Source organism: Montipora capricornis, chromosome 13 (genome assembly GCF_036669925.1).
Source record: "Montipora capricornis isolate CH-2021 chromosome 13, ASM3666992v2, whole genome shotgun sequence".
NCBI classification, from domain to species: Eukaryota; Metazoa; Cnidaria; class Anthozoa; order Scleractinia; family Acroporidae; genus Montipora; species Montipora capricornis.
Window position 1 is genome coordinate 29422411 of NC_090895.1, and position 20211 is coordinate 29442621.

The 20211-nt window shown below is 39.7% G+C and overlaps 1 protein-coding gene across 3 annotated transcripts in view; it reads right to left on the reverse strand.

Annotated features, from left to right (window-relative positions):
- The window catches only part of LOC138028408 (uncharacterized), an 87403-nt gene that overhangs the window by 56807 nt on the left and 10385 nt on the right, over positions 1-20211 (reverse strand). For 2 of the 3 annotated variants that reach the window (XM_068875943.1, XM_068875942.1), the window contains exons 11-30: positions 19730-20029; positions 18090-18280; positions 17258-17346; positions 16109-16222; positions 15754-15840; positions 14489-14716; positions 13617-13901; positions 13017-13205; positions 12108-12358; positions 11325-11421; positions 11098-11221; positions 10463-10659; positions 9706-9831; positions 9015-9212; positions 4912-5342; positions 3164-3429; positions 1699-2070; positions 993-1175; positions 344-516; positions 1-28 (exon numbers count right to left, since the gene is read on the reverse strand). The exon at positions 1-28 is cut by the window's left edge and continues 68 nt beyond it. In XM_068875943.1, coding sequence (XP_068732044.1) covers positions 1-28; positions 344-516; positions 993-1175; positions 1699-2070; positions 3164-3429; positions 4912-5342; positions 9015-9212; positions 9706-9831; positions 10463-10659; positions 11098-11221; positions 11325-11421; positions 12108-12358; positions 13017-13205; positions 13617-13901; positions 14489-14716; positions 15754-15840; positions 16109-16222; positions 17258-17346; positions 18090-18280; positions 19730-20029 — 3929 coding nt within the window. The remainder of the gene's footprint in view (positions 29-343; positions 517-992; positions 1176-1698; positions 2071-3163; positions 3430-4911; positions 5343-9014; positions 9213-9705; positions 9832-10462; positions 10660-11097; positions 11222-11324; positions 11422-12107; positions 12359-13016; positions 13206-13616; positions 13902-14488; positions 14717-15753; positions 15841-16108; positions 16223-17257; positions 17347-18089; positions 18281-19729; positions 20030-20211) is intronic. The other variant, XM_068875944.1, reaches the window with a different exon arrangement.

Here is a 20211-nt window from a genome sequence, read left to right on the forward strand (position 1 = left end):
CACACTGCTTACAGCCATCAAGTTGGTTCTAAAAGCCAAAGAGCAAAAATGTTAGTTATGAGCACTAAGCCAAACTAAAAATGCACAAATTCAGACAGTGACTCAATTGACAATCCTGGAATTTTACTTGGCTGTACACAACCATTGAGAAGTATAAGAACGTAGGACTCTAATAAACACTGATATTATTAACCAAAAAACATGACTCTACACCTTGTCAGCTCATAAACAGGTCTTGAAAAAATACTAGCAATAGGGTAGTCTAATTAATTTTAAACTTTTAAGCAAGAAGTGGCATGTCAGCAAATGTCAACCCGTAGATAATAGCAAGAGTTTAACTTACCTTAGCTCCTAATCCATCATTGAACGTTCCTCTTGGACACTGTATTGGATTTGTTGTCCCTCGAGGGCAGAAGTGACCAGTCGTGCATGGTACACAATCATGTACGCGCTCCAGACCAGTTCTGTTGTTGTATGTACCAGCAGGACATGGAAATTCATTACCTCGTTTGGTTCCTTCGGCAAAAAACAATCAATTTATTGATAGAGGAAAGAAGTACATAAATAAATGGATAAATGGATAAATGGGATTGATTGGAACAAGTAAAAGCAAAAGTAGAAGAAGAAAAGAAGAGGTGAAAACTGGTATCTCTAAACAACAGCTTCTTAGATAAGCGACAATAAATTCTCACATTTACCATTAATTTGAAGTTTGTGTTATTGCAAAAATTATAAGGGACAATCAAATTAAACTTGATTTTGAAAGATTAAAAAAAAAACCAACTCCTTTGGTTTTGAGCATTACCAGTCTTAAGAACATTATGCTGTAGGGATCCAATTATGTCTTTTCCCACTAAGTACAAAAAAAGCCTAGTACATGTACCTTACTTAAGCAGAGAAATTAACGGTTAAATTTAAACCTTTATTATTCCAGGGAACAACTCATTTCTAGCTTGGAGTTAGTAACTGCTTTGATGCAAAAGATGCCTTACCTGGTGGACAGAAGTGTCCTGTAAAGCACAGGTCAGTTGGTGATGTACTCGCAGTCAAACAGAACCAGCCCTTTGGACACTCATAACACTCTTCCTGGGACTTTAAGTTTGTGAGGTTTGTCCATGATCCCGCAACACATGGAAACTGTGTGGGGCTCTGGGTCTCAAGGGGACAATAATGACCTGGGCAGAAGAAACAATGATTAATGGCAGCAAACTACAGGGCCGAAACAAAGATTCACATTTCAATGGGCTTACAATATTAAGATACCCTTTACAGCAGCAAATCATTGTTTTGCATGATACCATTGATTGCATAAAGAAACAATACAAATGAATTTATGTAGTGGACGTCAGACATGGTTAATCCGGCATTAAATAAAGGAAAACAAAATAAGTGAGTCTGGTTAGGTGAAAGTTCCCATTTCAGCTAAACAATAGGGACCTTAAGATTGGAGGACGAGGACAACTACGAGTACGAGTTTTCTGTACTGAGCATGTGCATAAGGTTTAGAGGAGGACATTTTTCGAAGTGCGCGTGCTCAGAACGGAGAACTCTTATTCGTAGTCCCCCTCTGATCTAAAGGTCCCTAATAACTGTTAAGACAAGACTAACTGACAAATGAACTGCAACACAATAGATTGCATATACACTAGCAGCTATCTTAGTCTTGATACACATTTCCCAAAGAAAATCCCATATTACCTTTAGCACATTCCTGTGGAGGCTTCTGTTTTCCTCCAGTTCCCGCTTCACATGATTGCCTTTCTGGACAAGAGGTGCATTCTCGAGCATGTGTCAAGTCATGCCGGTCCGTGTATGTTCCCGCAGGACAAGCATTTATTGTCTCATTTGGCAGGGAAGACCCTGCAGGGCAGTAGTACCCTGAATCACACTTTACTGGTGGCCATGTGAGACCAGCATGTGGACAAGCCATGCCCGAGATACACGATCGGCAATCTGCCAATCTTTCCCTGCGAATCAAGGGATTGTAGGTACCCTTTGGACAAGCCACAGGCTCCTGACTTCCTTCTTCACAATAGTACCCTGGTGGGCAATCTTTACAGTCCAGCTGACCTATAAAGGTGGTTGCAAATTGAAATGATACATAGTCTGGCTATTCAAATTTAGAAAATCCACTTGAACCAGTAAAAATGGTAAATAAATGGTAAATGATCTTGTTTACAGTGAAAGTGCTATCAAGCTACTCCACAGACACCCCACAACAATAATGTGAAAGAAACAATCAAACTTAACAGGAACCCCGCCTAGCAGGAGACCAGTGAGGCTGCTATTTACAAAGCATAGTAGTGATGAATTCGGGACCACTGACGGCAAATCCAGCCAGTGGTAAGTGGCAGATTTGAAACCTTCAACAACCACATGCAAATTCCACGACCTAACCGTTGGACCGCATTACCTCCGTAAGTGCAGAGAACTTAAGTCATCAAGACTCAGTCATTCAGGTAATTACATGTACATAGAATGTTAGCTGTGGCATTCATTTTCTCCAGCCTGGGTGGCCTTCACTCAACTGATAATAAAGTAGCACTGGGAAAATATCATTCATACGAAATAAGGACCACCAAAGGGGTTTTCCCTTTGGTGGTCCTTATACAGCTACTAATCAGTTTTGACACTTAGGCTCCAATTTGGCACTACAGGCAGTACTTATTGATAGGTAGAGCATTTAGAAGATTAATTCAAGGTGATTAGTCAACATCTCACAGTGTTGTATTTCCAGTGAGGCAGAGTGTATCGCTTATAGTCCTTATCTGGAAAGACTTTAATCCTTCCAGATGAAAGTACAAACTTAAACAAGCACCTTCTCTCCAATTACTTTAAGACTCTAACAATTATTAGTATTGTTGGTGCACCCAGGATTTAATGTGCTCCCTCCCATGAGAGTCAAGTGCACTCTCAACTGAACCAACTGTTGGTTCTCTACTCTGCACCGAGAGGTTTTCTCCGGGTACTCCGGTTTCCCCTCTCCCCAAAAACCAACATTTGACTTGATTTACTTTCATTGTTCATTTCAGTTTACAGTGTCCCCAATTAGCGCTCCAGCGCTAGAACGACTAGACACCTAAATAAAGTTCCTTTCCTTTCCTTTCCAAGTAGCCCATGGTTTTCCCTTTTGCAAACACAAAAAGAAAACCTAAATTCTTACTCTGTGCTCCTTGCTCTTCAGTGTATGTCCCAGCAGTACATGGGTTTGCATTTGGATCACCTGTTTTATGTGGACAGTGATATCCACCGGGACAAAGTGTGTCACCATTTTGATCCCCAGCTTGACAGTAGTAACCAGGTAGACAATCAAGACATTGATCTTGTCGTTCAAGGCCAACCTCCTTATTGAAAGTGCCAGCTTGACATGGATTCTGAAACTGTGTCCTTGTTCCCTCAGGGCAAAAATGACCAGGGGGGCACTTCAAACTGTAGAAAAAATGAGAAAGTTCATGTAAATGTAAAGAAGGCTAACAACTGCTGAAGTAAACCACTATTTAGCCATTGAGTATTCAGCTGTCAGCAAAAGTAAAGAATCCGATCCCACTGGCATGTCGGCCAACACGTCAGCCAACGTGTTGGTCGACACACCACCAACACACTCCCACCGTGTCGGCCAACACACTACCGACGTGTTGGTCGAAATACTTACTCTTTCATGAGACTTGAAAGTCCCGCATGTCCAAATCTTTTTCGCACCCTTTCAGAAGCCCTCTATGATGATGATAATAATAATTTAATAATAATAATAATACTTCAATAGCTGATAAAGATAAAGTCTCGGGCAACGCGTTGGCTAGAGTGAAAACTGGGTTTTAACAACACTTGTCGTAATGGGAACTGGGTTGTAATATCACGAAATACAAGATGGCGGTCAAAAGTCAATTTCTTATTTTCATATCATTGTGAAAGTTTTTCGCCAAAGACATTTCTGTTTCATGCGTCGACCGACAGTCAGCCGACGTGTTGGCCAACACGTTGGCTGACGCGTTGGTGGGATCGGATTGTTTACCTTTACCCAGCTGTCTATGCATTTAACCCAAAACAATTTGGCTGAAACTGGATTTTTAAGGCACTAACCCACATCTGAGTTCACATTTATTGTTGCTTTGAGTACACCGGAAAAATTTCAACACTTGAATGAAAAGTTGTGTAGGCCCAGTGGTCTAGTCATTAGTAGGATGGCCTCCAAATTGAGTGGCCTGGTTTCAGGGCATGGCCAAGTCATCATGTTGTGTTCATAGCACACGGTGCACCATTCTGCACCCAGCATAAGAAATGGGATGGAGGATGGGATGACTCAGTATCTTACTGAGCATCCCATCTACGAGGAAGTAGAAAGACCCCTGACTGCTTAATGCCTACAAGAATGGGCCAAGCGGCTTCACTTTCTAACAAGAAGTCAAACTGTACATGTAGCAGTGTTAGGAATTTTTAGTTTGAAATGCCCATAACCCCTACTTGATACTGGACATGGTATGCATACTTGGGCCAAACCTCCCACCATCCTTCAGGGAAAAGGAATGCAAAGTTTGGCAGCCTCTTTCTTGTCATATTTGTGGGTAGGGAATAATAATAATATTTTTTTATTATTATTCATAGATCAGAAATAGATAGGTAAGTTGCTGCAAACTCAAAAAGTCTGGAGGAAAAACAGTTGAGCTAGACAAGATGAAAATTCAGTCTCAGTTCTACTACCTGAGTTTAACAGGTGTGACAGTGACACATTATTTAAAGTACAAGAGAAGAAGATAAAGTTAAAACCCTAAGAAAGCCCAATTGCAAAGCATCAACGAAAATCTTATTGATGGCATATACAGTTAGTTCTCAACTCGCCAATAATTTCTACTCCACATCTGCAGAATGTCACTACTCACTTTCAAAGACAAAATTAATTTAGCCAATACAAACCTGTGAGTGGGATAACCTCTCGTTCCCGCTGGGCAGAAATACCCAGCAGGACAAGCTGGGCATCCTTCTGCTTCACTTGCTGCACCGGTCACATTGCCATATGTACCTGATGGACAGGCTAATTCTTGTTGACCATCAGGACAGAAGAAACCCAATGAACATAACCCTGATGGAGGTGTCGGAGAAATATCTGAGCCTTTACAAGCATATCCAGCATTGCATTTTGTACACATAGTGGCTGATTTGTTACTGTATTCCCCTGCAGGACAAGGCAGTGGAACTGAATTTTGGGAGGAATCCGCACAAAAATAACCAGCTGGACAATCAACACAGGAAGTTGCAAAACCTAAACTGTAAGATCCTACTGGACACTGGATGGGGGATGATGTAATGTTTGGACAGAAGGAACCAGCAGGACAAGGAACGCAAGCCTGTTGAACAACATTTTAAAACAATGACCAAATTAAACACACCACATCTTTACTCAATGGATAAAGGCGTTCAGTTTCTAATTATTAAAAGAAACTGTGGTGCTGCATTGATGGGGAAGTGAAAAACATAAATGGGTTTATCAACTGAGCTAAGATGGTAAATTGACCATTGTGAAGAAATTCACAAGCTGATGTTTCAAGCATTAGCTCTTCATCAGAGTGATGGACTAAAGCCCTGGCTACACGTTCAAACATTGTTAAACAACATTAAATATAATTTGTTGGATGAACAATGTTAGAATGTGTAGCATGCATGTTTGATGACATTTGTTCAATATATTTTTTTGGAAGGATGTTTGATTTTGATCAAATATTTTCTCCAACATACAATTAATGTTGAAACATATTGCTGCCCTTTCAACAATGTTGTAATATTGCAAAGACCAATCCAAAATGATGGAGATGGACTAAATGAACGTGTTTCCAACAATGTTATGTGCATAGTATATCCAACATTGTTAGCAAATGTGGCACGTTTTGTGATAGACTTGAAGGGGTTGTGTTTCCAGTTGTGGAACAACCGCCACAACCAGCACATTGTAAGTTTGTAATGCATACATGTAAAACTGCCTATAAAACATTTGTTTGTTGAAAGTGGCTGTAGAATGTCAGTGTGTGTCTGTATGTAAGGGTGGCTTATGTTGAGATAACTGGTTTTTGCCCATACAAAGAAATTGCCAGTCCTCTCTTTTAATTATTTCAGTGGACCATTGGCTTTCATAAGTTCCCACAACTCCTTTAAAGCAACACATCCAAATCCCCCACAGCTCCCTCAACCTTAACAACCCCCACAACCTTCACAACTCCACAACCACCACATGTTACCAACTCCCACAACCTTCTTAGCTCCAGCTCCAGGTTGTGGTGGTTATGGGAGTAATGTGAGGACCGAGAGAGTTTTCGGAACTAATGAAAGCCGATGGTCAACAGAAATATTTAAAAGAGAGGATTGGAGAGACCAAAAAGATGCCCCTCCACATGAGCTGCCCTTACGTTTAAACAACTTTGACATTCTCCAGCCACTTTCAACAAACAGATGTTCTACAGCCAGTTTTATGCCGCACAACGTGCTGGTTGTGGCGGTTGTGCCACAACTGGAACAAGGCTGCTGCCTAAGAAAATTTTAAAGGGGCCCTCAGAGCCCAACATATGAAGTGAAAGGTGTTGCTGTGAAAAATTAAGGCGCCCAGAGCTATTCTTTGGGAGCCCCTGCTGATTTAAATGACAATCAACAACTGACAAAGGTAAAGCTGATCTTTCATGATGTTACTCTAACAACCGCAGAAATGAGCTATGGCCTATATGGTGGACTCTGTTGACATAACTGTCGAGGTAACTTATTTCAGTTCCCTGTGATGCATTCCGGGACGATGTTTCATTAAAAGTGAATGGTTTAGGGTTAGGGTAACTTAGGGTTAGGGTTAGGGTTAGCCTAACCCTAACTCTAACTCCAACAAAATGTGGGCAACAATGCTAATTGCAATAAGGTGTCGGCTAATAACAAAACATATTTTAGGAGATGTAAATTATATGACAAGTCATGCAGTTACTGTAAACACCTGCAGATAAACCACACCCTGAATTTAGTAGCTCAAATTTTGGAAAAAAAGTTTTTGGGAAGAAATCAAAAGAAATCCAAAGTTGAGTCTTTAGAAGTCTTCTTCATCCACTGTTCATCAAATGTAAACTCACTATTAACACTGAAAATAATGGAAATTACTTCAGTCTTACCCACAATTTGACCACAGTCTTTAATATAATGAACATCGTTAATTTCTACCACCTTTGACATATGATTGTTCTTTTTCTGGTATTTGTTGACAGGAACTTCTTCATTCAACACAGTTTTTCCATAGACTTTTGCATTACAACAAGAACGTGAGTGGAACGTTCGTAACCAGGTATTAGATTAGATCCAAAGATGGAAAACTGGACACCAGAAGCAGTCTTTTTCAATTGTTCCCGCAGAAAAGACCCACCCCTAAATTCTAGCAACCATTTTTGGGAAAAAGGAACCAGCTCATCTGCAGGTGTTTACGGTAGTTAAGAATGTATCCTTCAATAGTGATTCCACATGTGCATCATCTAATACAATGTAAACAACAATTTACCAGTAACGCATTCATGCATTTTCATAACAAAGACCAGGAAAACAAAGATAACAGATCAAAAATAGGCATGCATTGCATAATTATTGTGTGGTAGTACAGTAACTTGACACTGTGCTTAATTTCTAACTGTCAGCTGAGCTGCTTTTTGTTTTCCAGGAGATTCAAGTTGTCTTTGCATAATACCTATGTAGCTCAAATAGAACATGATATTGTTCTGGTATCATAAACCATTATAGTGCCATGGTGGATGTCCCCTCAGAAGACATGTGGTACGTTACTAGTAAAATACAAAACCCAGAAAGATTGAAGAAAATAAAAGGGAATCGAGGCTGACATGATGATCATTCCCAAGTTCCCTTCAACTTCGTTTTCACAGCAAGTTACTCTGAGCATCTAACAGCTTTTCCACAACAAACGTTTACTGAAGTGAAACCCTGTCGGGGGGGGGGGGCTACGTTCAACAGTACTGTTCTATTGTACTTTTGGCTGCACACAAATTGCAAAATCGAAAGTGACATCAATTTCAGGGGCCGCTTGTGATCACGCTACCTTGCACGTTACTAACAACTCACAATACACAGGATACATATGTGACAAAACGATGGTAAGACACTGGGTTTTTGTTTTTGTTAGTTTGGTTTTTTTTGCTATCAAGTGTTATAAACTTCGACATGAAATGTGCAAATTCAACACAAAGACCACCATTGTTTCTGCAGAGTCAAAAGTTCACCTTCCTCTAGACGAGGTTATTTATGGAAATAGGAGCTGCCTTATTATTCATCAGTGTCACAAATTCTCGCCAATTTTGGGGCTCATTTGTTGAAATTCAAGCACGCTTCCAACAGACCTGTTTATTTTACGTGATTTATGCAATAATTAACAATTATTCGCCGAAGGCCAAGTGATTATCGGTGAATATTCACCGAGACGAAGTCGAGGTGATTATTCACCGATAATCACTGAGCCTGAGGCGAATAATTGTTTTAGTATATTTATGCACAGGTGATTATTTCAAAAAAGAGAAAAAAAAAACATTTCAACGAGAAATCATCTTCACTTACAGTGGCAAAACGACTACTGGCAGCCATTTTGTCCGTCGAGGTGATTATCGGCTGATAATCCGAGATAGCGAGCCAATGAGAGCGCGTGATTTTGTATAATCACCGGTGTATTTATACTAAATGGGCATATTTGCCACCATGGACTTACACTCTTGCACTCTAAAACTCACTCACTCACTCACTCTTACAACTGGGTGATATAGTGTGTATGTGGTTATAAAGTGCACTACCAGAAAAACCCCTAAAATAACCCCCCCCCCCCCCTCCTCAGGAAAGGGGGTAGGGTCATCCGAAACAATAAAATAGCAAAACATGTTATCCCTGTTGTATGTTTACACTGTAATGTTTTCATTGGTGAGTTAACAAAAACGTAGACACAAAGTACTGTCAAGAGCCTGATACTATGTTTAAACGTACATGTACATGTACAAAGGCCATACCTGAGCTTGTCCAAGGGTATAATAGCCTGCAGAGCACTGAATTTGGAAGTCATCTGTCTTGGATGGACAGGCGAAACCAGCTGGGCATTCAGTACAATTTTGTTGTCCTCCTTTGCTGTAAGTACCATCTAGACAATCTATCTCCTGGGCAGATGTTGTACTTGGACATCTTTTTCCTGGTGGACACACTGTACAATGCTAGAGAGGAAATCAGACAGAACTCCTATAATGCCTTATGTTGGGTCCTCTGGGTGAAAGTGTTCCACCTTAATGGGTGGAAATAAATGGATTTATCCTGTTCCTACCTCATGGTAAATTTTGCGAGGGGAGGAGGGAGGGCTGGCACAGCTTTCAAAGATTTTGCTAACAGCTCCTTTTCATTACATTTTATAACAATATATTTTTGAGCAACATGACTTCTAAGTTACAAAACAACAATACCAATATGCATGAAGAGTGACATGAAAACTAAAAGCAAAGTCTTAAGCCCAGCCACTGGGTAATGGGAAGCACATGAGGGGTCTTTATGGTTTATAAAGGCAAGCAACTATTTATCAGGGGATCTTAGTTTCCTGTGTCTTTCCACCTCTAAATTTTGCAGGGTTTTTGTTTCCCAGGTTAACAGTATGACTCTTAGGTCTTATGTCACCCTACACATGTACATGTTCAGAACCCTGTATAAGATACGTACTGTTTGTGATATCTCAGAGTATTTCCCTGGCAAACAAGCAATGGTTTGATTGGAATTTGTGTATGGACATGCTTTTCCTGCAGGGCATGGAGTACAAGTGGTCTGACTACCAACAGAGAAGCGTCCCTAAAGACAAAGAGACAAAACAACAAGCATGTTAGGAAAGAAAATTTCAGGCCTACGAGTAAACCACAGCCATTTCCACATGAACCCTATTGTAGCTCCTACAAAGTCAGTTATAGTTACAGTTATAAAGTTGAGTGGTAAAAGCATCTGAACTAGTTATCAGAAGGTCATGGATTCCACTCTTGTTAGGAGCATTGAGAATTGTTTCCTGAGTAACCTGCATCAACATTCAAAAAATAATGCATCTCTTCAATAAAAACATCTTCGCCATCACCAGGTGGATCACTATCACCACACAAATCATAAGATTGTAACTGATGTTAGTACTTTCGGCACAATTATCAATGCTATCATCCTCAACCCCATCATCATCATCATGTCCAGTCAACACCATAAATCAGCAACAACACCACTACTTCAGTCACTCAAAGTGTAAAAATCACTGATTATATATACGAAGGCTGAAAAACAACCTACAGTAACACTAGATCTACCAGATAAGACATCTTTAAAACTAGCCAATTTTGCACTTTATTAAACAGCGACTGTTCAGAAAATGGGCAAGTCCAATACCCAGGATTAGTTTACATGTAACTTCAGAAGATCTCCGTCCATTGACAAGAATACTCACTGGAAAGCACTTTACATTCCCAGTTCCATCTGTGTTAGGGCACTCCCATCCACTGGGACATGGGGTACAGCTTTCCTGACCACCCAAAGAAAATGTTCCAGGATCACAGTCTGTCTCTGTGGCATTAGTTGTGTAAGGGCAGAACTTGCCTTTAGGGCAGACAGTACAATGCTGCGCTTTTCCAACAGAGTATGTTCCTAAAAAGAGATTAAAAGTTTGGTTATGTTGGAAACCAATGATAAACACTTCCACCATGCAAGATGCTTTGCCAGGATTTTTGAAAAATTAACTTTGTCATAGTTGAGGAGACTCCAAACCTAAAGTCCTCAAAGGAGACCATTAAGACAATACATGTGGCCGATCAGTAATGCTCGCCTGCAGTACTGGTTACTTTTTGGGCAAATGCAATCAAGGCATTTCATCAATCAAAAAGGAACATGAGACTGATGCAATTCTCTGGTAGTAACATTGTAAACCGGGCAAAAGTTGTTTAACCCTTTCACCCATAAACCAGCCTAAACCGGCCATACTTACATGTAGTAGTTTACTCTGTCTAATGCTACACGATTCTACTTGTCAATGGGGAACCCCCAGGAGTCAACGGATTAAAATAATGATTCAAATGAGATGCTGACCTGATTGGCACTGTCTGGAAGGCTGCTGTCCAGTTGATGGACACTCCATCCCTGATGGGCAGTCTGTGCATGCTAGACTTCCATGAAGCGCATATTGACCTGGATTACAAGGGACTGGGTATGCCTGTGACATGCATAAATAAGTGCAGCATGTCACTAACTATATTTTGCAAGATTCAAAACAATAAAAGAGGATAAAATGCATTTGTTGCAATGACTTTACTTACATCAGTAGTTGGGCATTCATGGCCAGCAGGACATGGCAGGCATCTCACTAACTTGCCAGGGCTATAGGTGCCATTCAAACAGGCTGTTGCATTTGACCTGAAAACCAAATTTTAGACAGCTTGATGATGGTGGACAGTTGAAGCATACAATGTATCATATAAATCATATGAGCAGGAATGCCGCAGTGGTGAGAGCACTTGCCTCAAACCAATGTGGCCTGGGATCGATTCCTGGATTCAATGCCATACATGGGCAGGAGCCCAGGAGTAGAAACGAGCAACTCCCATACTAAGCCTATGTCACGGCATTTCTACAGACCAATCTATTTTTAGATTACCTTTTCCGCCAAAAGACAAAGACAGTTCCGGCTCGGTGACACTATGACATCAAGTTAGTTTCCTGGGATTGATCATCGGGCTACTGTGGGAGTCTCATTCGTGGGAAATTCAATCTCAAAATAAATCGGTCTGTGAAAATGGCATGGCAGGAATAAATGAGAGTTGCTGGTTCCTACTCATGGGCTCCTGATGTTGGTTGAGTTTGTTGATTCTCTGCTCTGCACCAAGAGCTTTTTCCCCAGGTACTGCGGATTTCCCTTCTCCTCAAAAACCAACACTTAATTTGATTTGTTCTGATTCTCACACAGTAAAGCACTCGTGCTCGGGTAAATAACCTTGAGACTTATTATTATCATCGGTTCCACATTCAAGCATCTCTGTTCACCTCTGTGAAAGTAAGTTAGTTTCATTTTGTGTATATTATAGCAAACTACCCACACTCACTCTGGGTTGGGGCACTTGAATCCAGCAGGGCAATCATTGCATGTCAGTTTTCCTCCCTCACCAAATGTTGTTGTGCCAAGTGGACAGCGAACAGGATTTTGTTTGGGTGATGGACACATGTATCCAATAGGACAATTGGTGCAGTTTGCCACACCTCGTAAAGAAAAACTGCCTGCTGCACAAGGACTAATAGAAGAACTTGGAGTAGGACAGCTGAATCCAGCAGGACAGTGTTTGCATGACACAGCACCCTTAAGAGAGGACATTAGATATTATTCCAAGTTATCTTTCCTTTAAAACTCTTAACAAAAATTTGCTTCATTTAAGTGAATAAAGTTAAAAATCATTTTGACACTAATATTTAACATTGCCCTCTCCAGGGAGGCTTCATAGAAACATAGGTGATAGTAAGCATTTTTGAAATTCTGAAGGTTTGATGTCTTTTAATTTCTACTTTTTAACGGACCCTAATCGGTAAAATTTAAGAATCCGATCCCACCAACGCGTCGGCCAACTGTCGGCCGACATGTTGGCCGCTGTTTAAACTTATAACGTATAAGATGCGTCGGTGGTGCATCGGTGGCATGTCGGTGACTCATTTGGGCCTTATTGAACTGTTGAAAACCTAAACGTACCTTTTTCAAACTGAACGGAACTGTCTTCGACGGAAAACTTTCACTACCATATTGTATTTTGTGATATTAGAACCCAGTTCCCGTAAACCACATTTAAAATAAATAAATGTTAATGATAGCCTTAAAATTTTTCCCTAAGTCTTGCAAGGTTACAAATATTACTATTTCAAATGAAGTGGAATATTTTCTACGTTAGCTTTTATCTTCCACAAAAAGATAAAGGGAAATGTAACAGGGAGGAAAATTCAAACCCTGAAACTAAAGAAGGACTTACTCTGAAGCTGTAAGTTCCATATGGACAGTGTTTTGGTGCATGGGCAGGGTCAGAACAGGCTTCTCCTGCTTCACATTCTGTACAAGAAGCAATACCCTGAAGAGAATAGAACCCAGATGGACAAGGCACAGGAGGCTGGGTGATATTTCCACAGCTATATCCAGCCGGACAAGGAACACATCGTGGAATCTGTGAAATTTTAAAATGAGTAAACTCAGGAATCATTTTTTTAAAAAGAAATTTATCTCCTGGTTTTTCCCCTCTTATTCCCTTCAAGTGTCAAGAAAAATGAAATAGAGTGTAAAGGGAATCATGGTTTTTGTTTTGGCAAAATTTCCCAAGTGAGCAAAGGCTTTTGAATCACTTTTGTTATTATTTTAACATTAAATTTTTGGTGAGTGCCAGACCTACATGTACAATACTTGTATAACTACCAAAGAAAAGTGTTGCCGTGCTCACACATGCTAATACGTCAGTCAAATTTCCCTGCATAGTACGGTATTAACTTCATCTTTATCTTCATTTTCAAGGGAAAAAAATTAACGATAAACTAGATTTTTCAACCAGCCATTCTCCAGTAAGGGCACAGTATAACCATACCTCTCCACCATTGTTCCAATATTGGACCAATGTGCATGGTACAGGAGACTGTGAGGGGTCATCGCATGTATGCCCTGCAGGACATGGGGAACAAAATGATGCTCCTTTCTCTGAGTATGTCCCCAAAGGACATGCATAACAAATCCCAACTCCTGGAGGACTGTATGTTCCTGGATAGCAATCCGTTGGAGGTGTTGGGTCAGAGCCATTGATACATGATCGACCTGCTGGGCAGACTAGACACACTGACGCAGCACCAAGACTGTACCTGCCATCTGGACATTTCTGATCAATGCATACAAAATATAAATAAAATATTATTAAACAAGATACCCAAATTCCTTGTCTGTCCTTAAAAAAATTGAATTGCCACTGAAATGACAGAAAAAGTTTTTGGTAAACTATAGAAAAGAACTGGAAAAACACAATGGAATAAACAAACCAAAACAAGGTATCCTAAGTGGTCACCCACTCCAGTGGTAACCTTATAAAGAACATGGGAACATGTGGCTTTTGTGGCAAAGTATTCTACCTGTGGCATCCATGTAGAGGAGTGCAGGCTTTTGGACAAGACTGCAGCTGGGAAAAAAATATCCTCCACGAATGGCTTTTCCATAAACCACTTTTAATAGTGCTCTCAATCACATTTGCAAACCTCTACCTTAAATTCACTCATTAATTATTGTTGCCTAGATTCTGTTATCAAAGGTTAGGGTTAGGGTTAGCTAACCCTAACCCTAACCTTGTCCCTTTCCTAATTACCCTAAATGGTGAGAAAATTTAAAGAGACATAATACACTAGAGGAGTTCTTAGCACATCCTCAGTGATACATGTAGTGTATACATTTTCAATTGTTTAGTATCATACATACCGTACATGTTGACTGTCCAGAAATGCTGTATTCACCTTCCCCACAAGGTACAGGAGTCTTTGATGGGTCCAAACATGAATATCCTGCATCACAGGCCTTGCAGACAACTGAACCAGTATCATTGGCATAGGTACCTTGAGGGCACGGCTGGGGGGCATCTAATGGTAATGGACAGTAATGACCAGTAGGACAAGCGATACAGTGGGATCCATTGCTGTATGTCCCATACTACAGATTGCAAAAAGAAGTAACTTGTGATGTGAGGTAAATGTATTTAGTCACTCACCTGAGGAATTTCAGGACTAATTTACAATTCCGTTTGGGGCACTTTGGCCAAAGTGCTTGTTAATATGCAGTTTACAATCACTGAGGGAAGTAAAAGATGGCACCATATAGAATAACAGACGTGATTACAACACCAAGAACTCTGTGTCCTCATCTTTTCAAATAGTGTATGGGACCTTTTAAGTTCCACAGAGTTCATGAACAGTTGAGAGACAGGGCCAATGGTTTTTTTGTCCCTATCCGAGAAGGCTTGAAAGTTTAATAATTTATTATTTGCTGATATTACTACAAAGGCAGCACTTTCTTCCCAGATATTTAAAGATCCTGAGTGGTCTGGCCAGAGTAAAAATCAAAACATCCTGCACAGTTAGTCCGCTGAATCAACCAACTGAGCCAACAGGTTGAATATATAAGAACAAAAGATGTAATAATTCATAGTATAGTTTGTTTAATATTTAAGATTTTATGATTGTCTGTGTCAAATGCCATTTTTGTTTTTTGTTTCACTTTAGATCATCCACAGATTTTGCATAGGCTAACCAGTCGCAAGGCAGTGTTCCCCTCAAAAAACGCCAATACGTCTGTTGTCTCGTTCTGTTGCGCCTTACGTTATGCGTTAAAAGCTAACTACATTGATACCAAGGAACAGTGACATTAATAAATAGTATAGTTTGTTTAATATTTAAGATTTAATGATCGTCTAAAGTACATTTCTAGCTTTAATATTAAGAGCAAGATAAAGATGGTAATTGTATCACCTGGATGCTAGAGAATTAGAAAGCATAAAAAACTAAGCATAGCAACTGTTGAACACTCAGCCAACTTAACCTAGCAACATGCCAGTTAATTAACAAACAAACCTAGGGGTGTACAAAATGGGAAACAGATGTTGATGTATTAGTTTAACACTGTCTTAATGACTTAGTCGCGACCATAGTTTGGTAACTGCCAGAAGTAAAATGGCAAACAATCATACTCACAGGACAAGGAACAGGATCAAGGGCAGGATCAAAGCAGATCTTTCCAGCTGGGCAAGTGAGACACTCGGTTGAAGCCTCAGGGGAAAACTGCAAGAGCCATACAACTATTTTTAGCGTCAATTCATTTCTTTGCCATTAACCAACAAATTCACACCCAGTAACTTTTTTGAAAAGTAAAACAGCTGGGATTTGTGAAATGGCAAAAACTTTTTTAAGAAAGGAGTTAATTTGAAACCTATATGCTGTTGCTGGGGGCCCCTTAATTTATCCCTACTCAAGGACCAAACCATTTTTCAACCCTGTCATATAATATCCTGTACAAATAGAGAAGGAAAATCAGAAAAACTCTCCCTACCTGCCCATCAAGACATTTCACTGGTGGACTGTCTTTCAAAGGACACCGGCTTCCTGCAGGACACTTTAAACAAGCAGTCTGCCCTGTTTGAACTGTGTAGTATCCTGGAGCACACTGAAGAAGAGACAGTACAAATTCTTATCAGTATTTCAAATCATAAATTATACGAGTCAAGATAAGGGAGCAACCATGCAATTTTTGTGGGACAAACAATACTATATGATTGTTTTGAGGAATAAAGAAAACAGGGTAGGGTATGATGGGAAAGGTAAGGCTACTGAGTGGTAATCACTTCCAGGTACTACTGTTGCCAGGAGGCTTGGTGACTAACTCTTACTTTTTGGCCCTTGGCCATATTGTTGATCACAAAGTAGTGTCAACCTCAACTTGAAGGGCTGATTTACACAGTACGATTTTTGTCGCAACAAGCTTACGACAGGCCTATGACATGACAAACGATCAACGTGTACATCAGAAAAAAATGTCATAACATTTTAAAACATGTTTTAAAATGCTGCGACAATCATAAGTCATGTCATAGGCCTGTGGTAAGCAGCCTCATCACATGCAACAAAAATCGTATCATATAAATCAGCCCCTAAGGCTGTAGCTTGACTGAAACATGTACAACATGGAACCAATGCAGTGAATGGAAATGAAATACATAAAGATTGAACATTCCCTTCTCCCAACCTCCCCAAGTTTTCCCTAAACTACGGCAAATTGACCTTAAAAGCCCACCCGCGTAACCAAATCCTCTGCCACTACTATTGAATTGATCTTCAACAATACGGCCGACAATATTGCCACTTCTGGTGTTGTTCATACTGGGATTTCGGACCACAGTTTAATTTATGCGGTACAGAAGTTTGCTGTACCTAAAACCAAACCCATTATTAGGGAGGTGTAGTCAAATAAACTTTAATTTATCCTATTCTATTCTAGGTCCCTTTGGGACACATTGACTTGGTGGAATGGGGGGAGTTGAAAATGAATTAACCCAACTGTGTATTTTGAGTTGCAATGTAATAAAACAAAAGAAAACATAGCTGTGTCCATAGCAGAGCTTAAAAAAACTGAAACACAAGAAATTCTTGATAGGAATATGAAATAAGCAGACATTGAAGAAACACTTCAGCTGATGCTAACCTGCATACAGGAGGTTTGACCTTTGACGTTACTGAAATAACCGGCAGGACATGCCTCTGGTGACTTTGTAGCATCCGGGCATCTGTGTCCTATGATCAGGGGTAAAAAAAAAAGTAATTTATTTGCTAGTGTGCTAAAAAACTTAAATGTTGGACTGAATTTCAGGATTTGCTGAATGAAAGGCTTACACTTTGCCTGCTTTAATCAATGTTTTAAAATCATTAAAGTAACCCTTCGTTGGTCTTCTCCCCAGGGGAGTAGGGAGAGTGCAGCGATCAGAGCACTCACCTCCCACCAACGTAGCCTGAGTTGTTTTTTTTGTAAAGTGTCCCTCAATTAGTGCCCAAGAGTTTAGTACAGTTGACACTTAAATAAAGTTTATTATTTATTATTATTATTATTATTATTATTATGATTATCATTATCATTATCATCGCCATCATCATTTTGAACAAAATTACTGCTAAATGTTATTGCTTCAATAAAATTTCTGTACAAACTTTCTCCAAGTCCATATGCTTCAAGCATAAATTTTGTTAGGCTTCCACCATAAACTTTGGGCAAAATAACTTTTTTTCTGCTGTGCACGTCAGACTGTATATTACCAAGTAAAACTAAAAAGAAGACCTGACTTCACCATACTTTTTCCTAGTAAAATAGTTTTCACCATGCACAATGGTGTTTGCCTGTGTTGTGTCATTTTTGGGTTTTAGAAATGCCACAAATAAAAATCACTGTTTATTGCTAAACAACCTCCACGGGTCTAACTTTCTACTGATTTTGTATCATTGCAAAATGATGATATCGATGGGAAGGTGAAAATTGCACTCACCCTCAATACACTCGGTGCAATTGGGAGATTCTGTTTCATTGGCATAAAAGCCAGAAGTACAAGGCTGGGGGTTCACAGTGGTATTAAGTGGGCAAAAAAACCCGACAGGGCAGCCTGTACAAGATGTCATTCCTTCTGTAGCAAAGAAGCCTTTGCCACATGGTTCAGGAGCATTACTTTTTATGGGGCACCTGACAAAAAAAAATTGAGCAAAATTATATCAACAATGATATATACAATAACAATATAACATGATAATATTTAGGGCGTGTTCGATTGACCGTATTCCGGAATAGGAATACATGGAATAGAAGTTAGAAATCCTTCATTTTTACGGAGATTCACATTAAAATTTTCAAACAATCAGTCTGGCTAAATGCTATTTTAAACATATCTTGTCCTTGTTGCTCCAAAAGTGCCAGACATACCGTTTTAAATCATGACTCCACGTATTCTTATTCCGGAATAGGGTCAATCGAACGCAGTCTTAAACTAAGGTAGGTGTGTACAAGAGTCCATAAGATTGTAAAAATTGATGATTACAAAGCAACTACAAAGATTCAGGTTCTTTGAATTACCCATTAGGCAGTGTTGGTTTGAAACATGATCTTTTCTCGTTTCTTTTTTACACCCTGACACCCTGAGTAGGGAGGGGAGGGCAGGGAAATACTTGAAAGCACCCGAGCGCCAACACACCAAACGCTGAGCCAAGCAAAACCATGAGGATATGCGAAGGCACACATAATATGCAAAAGAACCGCTAGAACTGCCATAAGACGCCACGGAAAAGCACCACATGCAAATAACACACGTACACACTAAAAAACACTGCAGGCAAAATACTGATAAACCCTAACGCAAACGCCACGCAACGCAATGCAACGGCACGCCACGCCATACAAACTGTGCAACTTGCTCCTGGTCGTTAACTAAGTTAAATTGCATTTAACCCTATTTATTGCTAGTATGTGTTTCGGTATTTCTTTCAGGATTATCACCTTCATAGATAACATTTAGTCATTGCTATTATGGTTGTGAATTCTTCGCCCTAACACCCACATAGGAAATGCATAATGTTTTCTAGGTTGTGTCAGGAATGTTTTGCTCGTCATAAGTTTTAGTATTTTCCACAGTGGTTCAGTTCTGGTGTAGATTTTGTACGGTCAACTTCCTCATCTATCTGGATTTTAGTTCTATCTACACGTGCTCATCGTCAAGTTCTCTATAAAGCTTTTGGTCAAGACTAGCATCGGTGCGTGACTGCAAACCAAAGTAAGTTTTACTATTTTCTTGATTTAGTTTTTTCCAGTATTTAGTTTCGGTTTTAAGTTTAAGTTTTGCTTGTCTTATTTTATTAATATTAATTGCTTAATGGTATCTAGTCTTCAATCAGTTTTTAATCGTTAGTACTCAACATGGATTTATTGATCAATCTACACTGTTGTGATCATTGTCAAGTTTCTATCATCGTATCCAATAGATTGCTAATCAGCTCGTTTGATCTTATTTCTTGTATTTCATTGATGTGCTATTTGAAATTATTAGCATTTACCTTAGCCTTCTATATACCCTTTTGTTACTTTAATTTATATAGGTAGTTAGCTAAATTAGTTTCTGTTTTGCTTTTATCGCCATCTCACCTATGCCCTGCAGGACATAAAATACAATCCCGAGCTCCGGTAGCATTACTGTAAGTTCCATTTGGACACACTTTAGGTCCTTTCATTCCAACACTTGGACATCTAAAGCCAGCATCACATGGTTTACAATCACTTCGTCCTTCCATGTCAGAATATGTCCCATTGGCACATAGGACATATTTTGAAAGTCCATGCGTTGGGCAGTGAGCCCCTTTTGGACACAAATAACATTTGGTGCTACCAGCAGTGGCATAAGTGCCAGCCAAGCACTTCATGGGAAAACTTGCTTTATCTTCGCAACTGAAATTTTCCATCATTATGGATTGGAAAAGAAACATATTACTTAAAATGAATTCCATAAACATGTGCTCTACAGATGGAAGGTGCTTGAATGGTGCTGTCGCAAGATGCAATAACCCTTGAGATGGTGCTGAAAATGCAGTGCTTTTCTATTGATCCATTTTACATGGTGATCAATGCAA